General features: G+C 37.8%; 1 protein-coding gene across 13 annotated transcripts in view; it reads left to right on the plus strand.

Annotated features, from left to right (window-relative positions):
- ROBO2 (roundabout guidance receptor 2) overlaps positions 1-12639 on the plus strand; it is a 941272-nt gene that overhangs the window by 811759 nt on the left and 116874 nt on the right. For all 13 annotated transcript variants that reach the window (XR_007903157.1, XM_051779569.1, XM_051779573.1 and 10 more), the window contains 3 exons: positions 481-712; positions 6394-6518; positions 9280-9451. Coding sequence is in view for 12 of the 13 variants with exons in the window: in XM_051779569.1 (XP_051635529.1) it covers positions 481-712; positions 6394-6518; positions 9280-9451 (529 nt within the window). In the remaining variant the exon portion in view is untranslated. The remainder of the gene's footprint in view (positions 1-480; positions 713-6393; positions 6519-9279; positions 9452-12639) is intronic.

Raw genomic sequence — 12639 nt, forward strand, 5'->3', positions numbered from 1 at the left:
TGAGCCAAGTAGTGGACTAACTGTAAGCATGCAGTGTATCTTCAAAGACTTGTCCTTTTCTGAGAAGAATTTGTTTTTCTTTTCTTCTCATATTTCAGCACATCAGTAGCCAAGACATGCTCAGTAAGTTTACATGCAGCAAGCCTTATGCCAAAGTTTCCTTTCCATGATTTGTTACAGGGGTGGGGCCTTGTTTATGATTTTAGGTGGTATTTGCCATGATACACAGAGCTGGAGAAAGCAAAGCAGAAAGAAATGTTCTGTAACAAGTAATGTGAGACAAATGTACTTTGCAGACAATTAATCAAGAGTGACTTACAAGAAGGCAGCTTGATTATTAAATTCAGCACCAAATGTTAATTTTCTCTTTTTGATGAGGGCAAAAGTATCCTAGGCAAACGTTTTGTTTTCTTTTTCCGCAGGTTGTTTCTTTTTTAACTCCAATATGTTTATTGCTATATTGTTTAATGTCATTTCCAGGTTGACCGCCAGTCCCAGTTTATTCAGGGCTACAGGGTGATGTACCGCCAAACGTCTGGCCTGCCTTCTCCAGCTGTGTGGCAGAATTTGGAGGTCAAAGTCCCCACTGAGCGCAGTGCTGTCCTCGTCAGCTTGAAGAAGGGGGTCACTTATGAAATAAAGGTTCGCCCTTATTTCAATGAGTTCCAAGGAATGGACAGTGAATCCAAATCTGCTCGTACCACAGAGGAAGGTTGGTAAAACGACCAGAAAAGCAACAGGCTTCCATACCTAGCACTGGGGGTGAAAGGAACAGTGACCATTTTGGTTATGGTGTGTATGCATTTGTTCAGCTCTCTTTCCTCCATGTGATTTCTGTTTTTTAGATACACAGGCGAGGTAAGAATTTGACACAATGTTCAGTTTTGTGCTTTAAGTGTTCCACGAGAAAGCACCGGGTCAGTCTTTTATTGTTTGAGTTGATACATCCTTCTAATGCAGCGATGGCTTTGGGTCTTCCAAAAAGTGTGTGCTGCAGCCATTCTTTTATAATCACTGCTGCTGCAATAGAAGGGTTTGGTCTGCACTTTGAAAAAAAAAAACAAATGAAAGCTTTTGCAGATGAGCATTTGATGTTAAGCACATCTTTCTCAGTGGATAATAATGCAGATGAACAGTTGGTTGGGAAATGAGGAGTAGAGAAGGACACATGTTTAACTGGTCTGAAGGAACTCCAGTCTCAAGAGGATGCCACTTCAATGTTTCTGTTAGCACACTGTTCATGAAACTGCACTGTTCAGCCCTTTGGAGGATTTCCTTAAGCACCTTTCAAGCCTCTCTGAAACAGGCAGAATTCAGACACAGTAAACAGTTTACACTACTGAGTTGTTCAGTCTTTTGTATCTGTAGCATACAGCCTGTATATAGTTTTGCTAAAGCATATGAACTCCAAGGCTTCTGGTTTTGATTTGAAAAGTAGAGGGAGTGAGGTGAGATATAAATAATTTTAATAATTTTCTCTTAGAAACCTGTCTTTCTACTTATCTAATGCAGCTTTTGCCTGGAGAATCTCTCCTGTAAATGCAAGATGGTCATAACAATAAGAATTATTTTCTCTGTTTCACTGATTTTTTTCTATATTTTTTTTTTCAAAACAAGAGAAATATTGGTGAAGCTTCAAAATGTTCATATGGTTTCAAAGGGTTCTAAGTGCACTCTTCTCTTCCTATTGAAGGTGCATCTTAATCATTTACAGTGGTCTCCTGAGGTTTAATTTAGTGTTGATTGCCAAGTACTTTTTAATTCTAGAACAGACTTGCTTATTACTCACTTTTCTCTTTGATTTGTTATGATTATTGCCCAACATGTAAGTAATCCTGAAGATGACTTGGTTGGAGTTTGCACGTTATGGATGAAGAAATTCACTGCACTGCAAAATGTAGAAGAGTGTGTAGGAAGGCATTGCTCAAGTCTCATTTGGAATTTGAGACTTTGTGGCTCCCAGTTCTTTGTTCAAACAGTAAAATCTAAATCAGTTGGTAAAGAATATCTTTGCAGCAGTCTGAACAAAACTTTTTTTTAAAAAAAAAAAAAAAAAAAAGAAAATTGTAAAAAACTTTCTACAGGTGAAACTGCTTTCCTAGAGTTAAAATGTAGGATTTTGTCCTCTCACTAGCAGATTTTCTTCTTGTCCAATTTCAATTGATTTTTGATGTTTATTTAGCTTCATCTAAACTGTCTCTTGCTAAAGGTAAATTAAGAACTACTGAAAAAAAGGAGAAGATTTTTTACCTCCTGTCTATTTCTATAAAATACTTGAGGAATGACATTCTCTTTTATAAACCTCAGCTACCAGCAGAGCCTGTCAGGTAATTTCTTACCTTAAAGGACACTTTGTTCATGTGGAATAGCTTTCCACATAGTGAGGATTTTAAAAAATTTCATGCCCACAGATATGTATAACTCACAGCCAAGGATATGCTTTGTAGATTAATATAACCTTCAAGGAGTCTGTTTACAACTATCTCTTCTCAAAAAAAGTCAGCCTAGAACATGTAGTATTATCACCTGACAAATGTCAACCCCTGTAAAAAATTTTTCCTCTTCTCTGGGTGATAAAATTAAGTACTTCCATGAGAAAATCAAGGCATTGGGTAGATGCAGTTCTACAGATATTTCCTTTAATTCCTCATGTTATCCTTGTAATTATATGGGTGTTCGTGTATTTCAAAAATAGCACCGACTAAATGTTTAATGAAAGTGGTTTGCTTCTCATCCACCGAAGAAAGATGGCAGTCTATTTAAAAGTATCCCACTTGCTGTGTCTGCCTGCGATTCCATTTCGAAAATGAGCTTTTTTAGGCTTGACTTTTAAAAAATGTCAACTATGCTATTTTTAGGAAATAATTTGGAAGAGTGATACGCGTGTTGGAAGTTTTTTTGTGACATCAAAACAAATAGCCCTGATAAAGGCAAAGTACGACCAGAAGGTAGTGGCAGCTTTCTGCTGGATTGAATTTTACATGCGATGTTACGTCTGAGGCCTACCCCCAAAAATCAATTTTGCTGCAGTTAGACTTTTCCTCTAGATCAGACATTTGTCACAGTTCAGTATCCATCCATCTCCTGCCTCTTTGGCCTTGTGAAGGTAACAAATGGAATTCTGTTTGGCTGCGTCTGGAAAAGATGAGCAGCGATTTGGGTTCTTTCATATCTGTAAGAAGAAGCTGAGCACTGGAATAATTGACCTGTCAAGAAGCAGGCAAGGTGTTCTCCACAAGCCAGCAGCAAGGGAAATGAGAAAATGGTTTTAAAAATGTTATTTTTCAATGTGATCTGTTTAATAACTGCAGCAGTGTCAGACGAGAGGCTTAATTTATATCATGGTGCCAGCTTACAGAGTGATATTATCAGAGAGAGAAAGCAGAACTATTATATACATACGTGTGTACACACATACAAAGAGGAGCTAAATCAAATATTTTATTGTATCACTTTCACTATTTCCTTCATATTTGCTCTAGAGACAGATGACTTTTTTTTTCAGTTGCATCCACTGTTTTAAATCTCTCTTGGAATAACTTTTTGGAGTAGTCTTTTGTTCGTCATCACAAAAATAGGACAGTTGGTAATGGAAGTCTCCTTAGCTTTTATCAGCTGCTGTCTGTCAGTTCCTCCTCACCTTAGTCCAGCTCTTAAAATGATACTTTCAGCTGTATTCATCAGCTGCAGTTTTAGTTTTGCTTGCAAGTTATCATATCCTCCAAAAAACCCCCACCATGTACTGGTAGAATATTAACTACAATACTCATAGCATTTAAATGCAAAGACAAATAAATGAATACAGTATGTTTTTCTTTAAATGTTAGGGGATGGTATTCATTTTACATTTCTTTGCATTCACACTCCCCATTCTCCCAGGTATGTCTATATACGAAATTCTATTTCTGAATGCCCTTTTTGTTTGAGTAATGAAAGTTCATACATTTGAGCACTGTACTTAAGTTCCATTGTACTTAAAAACAAAAATGAGTTATACAGTGTTAAGCTTTACCATTTTTATGATTTTTATTTTCATTTAAAATATACTAATTAATATCACACACATACATTTATTCACGGTTTTGTTGTTGAATATCTTGAAGACTTGTAAAATGCTAATTGTTTTACTGTGTGGCAAATTATTTCCCTTGCCATAAAACACACAATGCAACTATTAACTTCCCCAATTTTATGCTTTGCACAGTTGCAAGGAGTAGCCCAAGGCCACCTTTCCGTGCTTCGCTTGAGCTGGCTAAGAGTCAAATTGTCCACAATACAGCTCCATTTCTCCCCTCCAGTGCACTGTTTCTCTGCATCAGGCAAGGTCACAAGGACTATACCAAGCTCTGCAAGCTTTGCAGCTGAACCAGCTTCTGAAAATGTAGCTGTCGAAATGTGCAGCCTCCAGGGACTGTAGTATGGGTTTCACGTTTTGTCTAAAATATTTTCTTTTTCTGATATAATCTTGTATGGTCCCTTGTCCCCACCTCTGATACCCTGGTTTGAAGTTATGTCCTTCCTGCAACAGAGTACTCCAAGTCTTCAGGGCTATCAGGGTAAAGATTTGAGCTCAGCTCCCTGAGCCTGTGCCAGGTCAAGTACTGAGAAGCTTCCAAAGTGGGAACACAGCCAGTCTCAAAGAGGTCATGGGGAACAATAAGAAAATCTGAATTGGCTCAGTAGGCTTGAATACCTCTGATATCTGTGGCTGTGCTTGGTTGTGTTAAACCTGCCAGGCTTTAATACAGAGATGCCAGAGGTCTTGGCTTTTCTGAGAAGTGTGGTCCAGGCATGGCCATGCACTCAGGATATCTGTTAAAGATAAGAGTAGAGCCCTGTTACCATAGAGCTCAGTCACTCTAGACCAGGGCAATGGAGTCAGGGAGCTGTAACACAGGATGTGAGATGCCCAAAACCAGAGGGCTGTCTAGATTTGAAGCTGGGGTGGGGGACTGATAAATATGTTAGGTTCTGGTACAAGGTCTACTATAAGTCTTCAAAATTGGCATCCATATTTCATATTAAATGTTTTAAGATCATATTAAAGGCAATGACAAATACATGGAAGACAAATTCCATAAATAGTTATTGAACACAAAGACATCACCCTGGAACAAAAGGTGTCTAAGCAACAGTCTTCTGTGAATTGGAAAATTGTCCTGGAGAGGTATCAATATATACTCACTTTATTAGTTCACTCTTTCCTAGCCTCTTTCTGTTAGTTTTGTTGAAGACTAGGTAGATGGACTGGGATAAATGGAATAGTTGGATTTTTGGTTCATTTCAGAGCAGTTGCTATCAATAACTTTTTCCCCCCAAGGACCATACCTTAATACAATACACTGGACCTCAGTGGCTTATCTTGCCACTGTGGTGATGTTTCAACTCTTACCTGGAAGAAAAGGAAGGGCAAGGGGGGGCTGCAAGAGGTTTTAAGTGGCTGGGGAGGGCCATATTCCCAGCCCTCTGCACTGGCAGCTGTAGCTATGGTGGGAGAGCCCTGCTTGGAGATGCAGCAGATGCTCACAGAGGGGACTTTTCCATAACTGAGCTTCTGCTCCACTTCCCAATCCACATGTCCTTAGCCAACAAAACCACCCTGCTGCTGGTGTAGCTGCAACAGGGGCTTTGCCAGCATAGCCTTGATCACTAACAACTATGATTTTTTTTTCACACTTCTAGACAACTAGGAGGGCTGGCAAGCAATTGTCTTGTAGAATTGGCCTTGATATGCAGTGACCAGCCAAACAGCTGTGAATGGTTGAACTGAACAGGCCTCTGAAGAGAAAGCAATTTGCCTAGGGGGAAAAAAAGGACCTAAGTATATATCTGACCTAACTTAGCACCTACCCTGTTCACTGACATTTCATGTAAAGCCATGAACACTTTAACCCTTTTCCACTTCAGAGTTGCAAGGTTTTATGTTTAAACCTGTTAATGTCTTCCTGAAGAATGATTAGGAAACAAAAAAGCATCCTATTATTATTATTATGTGGAGAAAGAAGAACCAAAACACTTTTCAGGCCAGATGAAGCAGCTTCACATGTGACTTAGTTGATATATATGTAGCTATCCATGTTTATTATGGGAAACAAAGGCAAGAGTGAGACCAGTTCCAATGCAAAATTAAGAAATGCTAAATATAAATAAATGAGGAGTGATTTGTATTGATTCTCCATTGCCACAAGTTCCACATTGTCATTCAGCTCTATGCTTCTCTCCAGAAAGGCATTTTTCAAAATTGACAGTGCCTAGCAAAATGTGCATACCTAGGCCTGCAGGGAGTGTGAACTTTCTATACTGCCTGCTTGCTCTTGCAGGGTTTCAGCAGACTTCATGCTCTAACAAATGGATTAATGTCTTGCTTCTGTTTGTTCTCTCTCCTTGGTGTAGCTCCAAGTGCCCCTCCTCAGTCTGTTACTGTCCTGACAGTTGGAAACCACAACAGCACGAGCATCAGCATCTCCTGGGATCCTCCCCCTCCAGATCACCAAAATGGAGTCATCCAGGAGTATAAGGTAGAAATGATGTCTAATGGAAGGGTTGTGAATTTAAGGAAACAGCCTGCTTGAACAGTAGCCACATTTATGGATTTAGATTCTGACAGCTTTTACAGCTGCCCTTGTAATTATATGGAGAAAGAAGACTGACTGCTTATGGATTTTTTTTTTAAAGCAGTACTACTGTTATATTAAAAATAAAAAATACCATGGAAGAGAGATGTAATTTCCAACTAGTTTACAGTACTTCTCTTTCTTACTTTTCCCTGCTGTGGAAGGAAAGGAGTTTTTTGTTAAGGGCTTCTGTACTTTAAAGACAGGCAGTGAAGTCCTTGTCTTAGAGTGCCTTTAATCTGGCAGAAAAGGTAGCAGGAAAGATACCTTTTCTTTCCCCTGCAAAAATACTACTCCTAACACTTCAAGGGCAAAGTCAAGGACTGTGGCTCTGGGAGAATACAAGGCTTCTTCTAAGTACTATTTCTGTCAAGCTTCACAACTTAAAATGCTGGCTTGTTTGCTCTGAGGAACAGGTTGAACAGAACTACTCTATCCAGAGTTTGTTACATGAGAGTTGTTTCCATTGGGTTGTATATTCTTTTCCTTTGTTGCTATGATAGCTCAAAGTATCCACTCCTTTTATATTATCTTTAAATTTTTTTGTAGTCTATAATTCCATACTGAGATCACTTTGGCACAAGTATATTTTGACAACATGAAAGAAATGCAGTGTTATTGGGTTGGAGGACTGTGGAGAAGATGACTGGGCAAGGTTCAGCATTATGGCAGGCCTGTGACCATGGAGCACACTGCTTGGTAAATCAGCCTTGCTGTGGCTGACCTATACAGCAAGTGTGAAATTTTTAATTGAAATAGTGCAGGGCAGCTTTCTTGCTGCTTTCCACAAAGGGTGGAAGTGGTGGGTGCAGCTTATTTCACACAAAAAGGTGTAATTTTTTTGGCCATGGGGTACCTTGAGGGAACACAGCATGAAGAAGGGAGAAGGTGCTTGACTTTTAAATCGACTAATTGGTTCAACTTCTTCCACCTTTTTGCCTGGTCAGAGGGTTGCAGTAAATACTCACAATATTTATGTTTAGCATAGGGCTTCCTTTGTTTTGCTTCCAGTCAATATCAAGATTTATTAATCCCAGTATTTTATTGATCTAATTTTCATATCAATTAATAATTATCTCGTGGCTTAATTAATCTTGGTCCTGACTCCAATATAAGTCAATATAAATTGTCAAGGGCTTACAAGCAAACAAGTAAAGTACATTCCTAAACCACAAAATATGTAGATATGAAACAAAGAGGGCTGATGGTTAATAAAAGCCATGTTCCAGGTGAGTGCTCAGACCTCTGGGCTGTGTATAAAAGCAGCTGGAGTCACTACCTATTACATCCCTTCTGTGTTAGATTAGGTGGCTGCCTGATTAGTGAGCTGGCTGCTGGGACTGTGCTGCAGTTTAATATTTCCCTGAGTAAAAAATGTCTGATGAGGTTTCACAGTACAGTTTCTGACAAATTGAAGGTAGATCTGTTGATTCTACTTCAAGCATAGGAGCACCTGTAAATTCATTTATGAATTAAATGCCTTTAATTAGAGGCATCTCATAGCTGCTGTAAACTAAGACCAGGACAGATAAGGAGAAAAGGAATGAATGCAACAGTTTCTCACCCTAATTCATTCTGGCCTGCAAATCAGATCTCATTGAGCTTAGGAAAACAGAGGAGTTTTTTTCCCTTCAAATCTTTCTCAGTGTTTCACAGAAAAAAAAAAAGAAAGAAAAAGAGAAGGTGTGATAAAACACTAAACAGGGTCAAAAATAAGGGTAAAGATAGCATTGCTGTTGTTAGATGCATCAGTTGGTTGCTGACAGTGGTTCCAGCAGTAGTGCTTTCTTCTGCTATTATTGTTATGTGAGTGTACATGTGATGTATTTGTGCATTGATTTTCTTGAGAGGTAGTAAATGCATTTTTAAATAATACAGAAGCAGTATATGCAGATAACATTAACTGAAGAAGTATCCCTAGAAGGTCTTGGTTTTGAAACCTCTCTGGAGAGGCCTATGAAAAAGTAGCAGAGACAGATGTAGCACTTGGAAATCATAGAGAGTTCTCATCACAAAATGCCAGTTGAGATTATAGGGTGGTTTTCCTGTTTAATTAGATAGTAATTGAATCAGGAACTGATATCTGGATTCCTAAACATTGTAAGTAATCACAAAGGCAACAGTAAAAAGTGAGTCTGTACTTATTCCATTTCATAAATTCCAAAGGAAGTTGGAAAGAATTTTGAAAATTGTTTGTTCTTTAATTCTTTAAGAAGCGTTTTAACCTGTTCTCATGTTATTTGCTGTCTTTTTGCTATTCAGTGGAAAATCTGAAAGGAAAAAATGTGGGTTTTTTAAAGGACAGGTTTGGTGGTAATGAAGGTTCATGTTACTGAACAAGATTTTAGTTAATGTATAACATCTTTTTCACTTGGATGATCTGGTCTGGGCTTCTAAGAAGTGTAACCACAGAATTTGCATTCCATGGAGAACCAGAGTCCAGAGAGTTATTTGCATGCAGTTTTTGCAGCTGGCTTGGTCCTGTGCTAATCTGGCACAGTTTGCTGAGCTAAATCATTCTAATTTCAGCTATTCCGGGACAGTACCACTGTTAAGAAGCCTGAAATAAGAGATTGTCATGAAATGCTTTGATATGTCATGTCTATGCACGATTGTGTGAGTGTGAAGAATTTCGTCTATTTTAACACATCAACTTTTGTCCCAGATCTGGTGCCTAGGTAATGAGACTCGATTTCATATCAACAAAACAGTAGATGCAGCCATTCGGTCTGTAGTAATAGGTGGCCTATATCCAGGTATTCAGTACCGCGTGGAAGTTGCTGCAAGCACCAGTGCAGGTGTGGGAGTAAAAAGTGAGCCACAGCCCATAATAATTGGTAAGTGATTGTCTGTTCTGTTGGTTTTTTTGCCTGTTTTGTTTTTTTTTTTTTTTCTTTCATAAATGACTTCTGGAAGCGTAAAAATCCACGGAGCAAAAGATAAGATTTGAATAGAGCTGGTTAGTTAGCTTTTATATCCCACTGCCTGCTGATGTTGTGTCTTCCCTTCATGCAGAGTTCTTGTAGCCATTGGAGGGAAGTATGTTCCCAAGACATAAAAAAGAATGCAGATTGTCTAGTGGAACTGGCTTAATGTGGTTTTTTTAATGAATTTACCACTTCTGCAACTTGACGGATTTATGGAACTAACAGCCTGAGCTCCCTTTTCCCTCTGCTAAGATGACTGTAATATTGCCTTATTCATCCCTTTGGTGCCTAAGGCACTGTTTATGGTTGTTTTCTGAACATTTGAAGTCAGTGTTTCTCAGGTATCCCAAGCAGACAAGTGTCCTCTGACAAAGAGTAAGTGGCCTTTAGACAAAATAGAGAGCAAAGGTAGCATTATAATCCCTGCCTTTGAAATGGTCATTTCTTAGTAGTGATTTCCATGCAGAATTGATTTCCTGACCTGAGGGAAACACAGATTGTGTTTCTTCTGAAATTTTTCCTAAGTATAAAACATAAAGGCAGGAACAATATGGAAGAATAGGAGAAGTAACCATAATTAGCAAACCTGAACTGAGCTATGCAAAGCAGTACCTCCTTTGAGTACATAATACAGGAATTCTGTTGCTTTTATCTGTATGACCTAATTTAGTTATTACTTGAATATACTTTTGTTTGTTTGTGGGACTTCTGTTGTTATTAAATATTTTCTTTCTAGAAAATGTTGTCAACACACCATCCCAAAGATGGACTATTCCTGTTATGTATAGACCTTTAGAAAAGGCCATCCCCTAAGCATTGCTTAAATGTTTAATGATATTCGGGTTCCCTACTCATCAAAACAGAAACTAGAGTACTTCAACTTTGAATATATTGTCACTGGAGACAGAAATACAAGAGTAGAGGTGAAGGTAGCACTGGTTTTAGAAAAAGGCAGCCAAAGATACGCGAAAGAAAAGGGGGAAAAAAGATTTCTAGAACTGAAAGTAAGAAATCACCTAATAGGGTTGGATATTGGTCCTCTGTGTCAATAATTGATATTGTAAGACTAGTCTGTCACTGCATCCACTTTGAGCAGGAGCTCCTTTTATTATTTCACTAAGGAAATAATCTAACTAGGCACTACACTTATTCCAGCAAAGCACATAAGTGTGTTGCATTTTAAGTACATGAGTAGCCTTGTGTCATTTGATATGAGGTAAACTTGCACCAAAGGTCTTCATTGGATGATTCCCAGAATGTTCAGCCTCACATCTGGGTACAGCCATTCATCCTGAATTTTTCCTTACAAAAAAAATGACTGGTATAATCAAGAGTTAAATGTGGAGAGGTCTGTATTGCTGCCAGAAGAGGGAAAGGGATGTTAAGGATGTAAATAAAGTAAGAAAAGACAAAAATTGGTTGGCATTTAGAGACTTAATTTTATCTCATTAATCTTAGTGATATTTATTTGTTCCTAAAATGATCCCAGAATATCTGCTTCAACAAGTCTGTCTGGTGGCATCTTTGCACATTTAAGAGTCTTTTGCATAAAAGTAAAGGAGAGTACTTTCTGTTTGGGTTATATTTCTGTCCTCATTTCTGTTTTCCCTTTTGGTGGCCCAAAGCTGGATGTGGTTACTACATATATGGTCTGTCTCCCTTTTCTTTAGACCCCCTTTTTTATTATTAATTGCTGAGAGCTATTTCTCAGACTATAAATTTGCTTGATAAAGGCAGCAGTGTTTAAGTGATACCATTTCTGGAAAACTTAAGTTGGTACCATTCACTGTTTGACTGGGAATCAAAAACATAAAACAAGATTTATTTTTTTTTTTAAGTAAGTGAAAAAAACTAATTGGATGGATTAAAAATGAGCTAATGAATAAACCTCAAAACATCTTAATGAATGTGAAAACATTAATGAATGGTTGTATTATAATGGAGTCCTATATGGCCTGTTGATTAGCTATACTATAGAACAGCTTGCAAACAGAATGGGCAACTCCAGAAATGCTGAATTATGGACAGAGTAGGTCAGTGGTGCAGAAGAATTAAGCTATGTTTCTAAGCATTGCAACTTTCATTGTCATGAAATACAGAGTCCAGTGTATAAAAAAGGAAAATATTATTCTTAAATACAGGATTTATTCTTCTAAGAAGGTCTTTTCTTAAAATAACTGTTTTTCATGGTGGATAATCAATTACTGGCTTCCCAGAGCAGTTCTAGATAAGACCTGTGACAATCCAGAAAGTAAAACCTGGAGAATATGGAGCAGTAGGAGGTATATTATTTCTTTAGTTAAAAATTGTCTCACTTTTACAGGAATGCTGTGCCCATACTTCAAGCAGGATGTTGAAAAATTTTATGGAACACTAAAAGAGAATCAAGAATAAAATTGTTATGATCATTAATGATATGCTAAAAAATTTTCTGCTGGAGAAACAGAAACAAAAATGAAGATAACAGCAATGTTGGTTAATGCCATAACTATTATTTCTCCTCATCAGTTGGCCTGTTCACTCTTACATTCCATCATTGGCATAATAATATCAGGAACAGCTGCAAACTTTCACAGTAATAGGTACAATCGAATCTGATGTGTCTAATTAATTTTTGGTCCAACAAATTAGTTTTGTTCTTCATTACTCTCCAATGGGAGGAAGACATTATATTTCATTATGTTTTTGTCTTCAGGAACAATGGAGCGTTACAGGTCGCACACTTCCCTTGTCTATGTTCTAATTAGTTGAACTGACAGCATTGTTACAGAAACACCTGCAGTATATGAAATAGTACTACACTGGTACCTTGGATGACATATTTATTACTTCTGCTTAAATATTATATAAAGAAGTATAAAACTAATGCCTTTTGTTTCCCCAACCCCCAACGCTTATATTAATTTCATCAAACGTCAGCGGGTAACATTCATCTGTATCTATTTATTTTTCTGTCGTCAAATTCACAAAGCATATGTTATTTTGACATTTAAATGAATTATTACTTTTGCAGTTGTAATTGCTAGGCACAGAAGGGTAAGAGCAAGCAGCCAGACTGTGAACTTGAGAAGGTAATTTGGAGGCAGATTGCATCTTCT

This window comes from Manacus candei, unplaced genomic scaffold, assembly GCF_025592945.1.
Source record: "Manacus candei isolate 608988 ecotype Guabito, Panama unplaced genomic scaffold, ASM2559294v1 h1tg000014l, whole genome shotgun sequence".
In the NCBI taxonomy this organism is placed as follows: Eukaryota; Metazoa; Chordata; class Aves; order Passeriformes; family Pipridae; genus Manacus; species Manacus candei.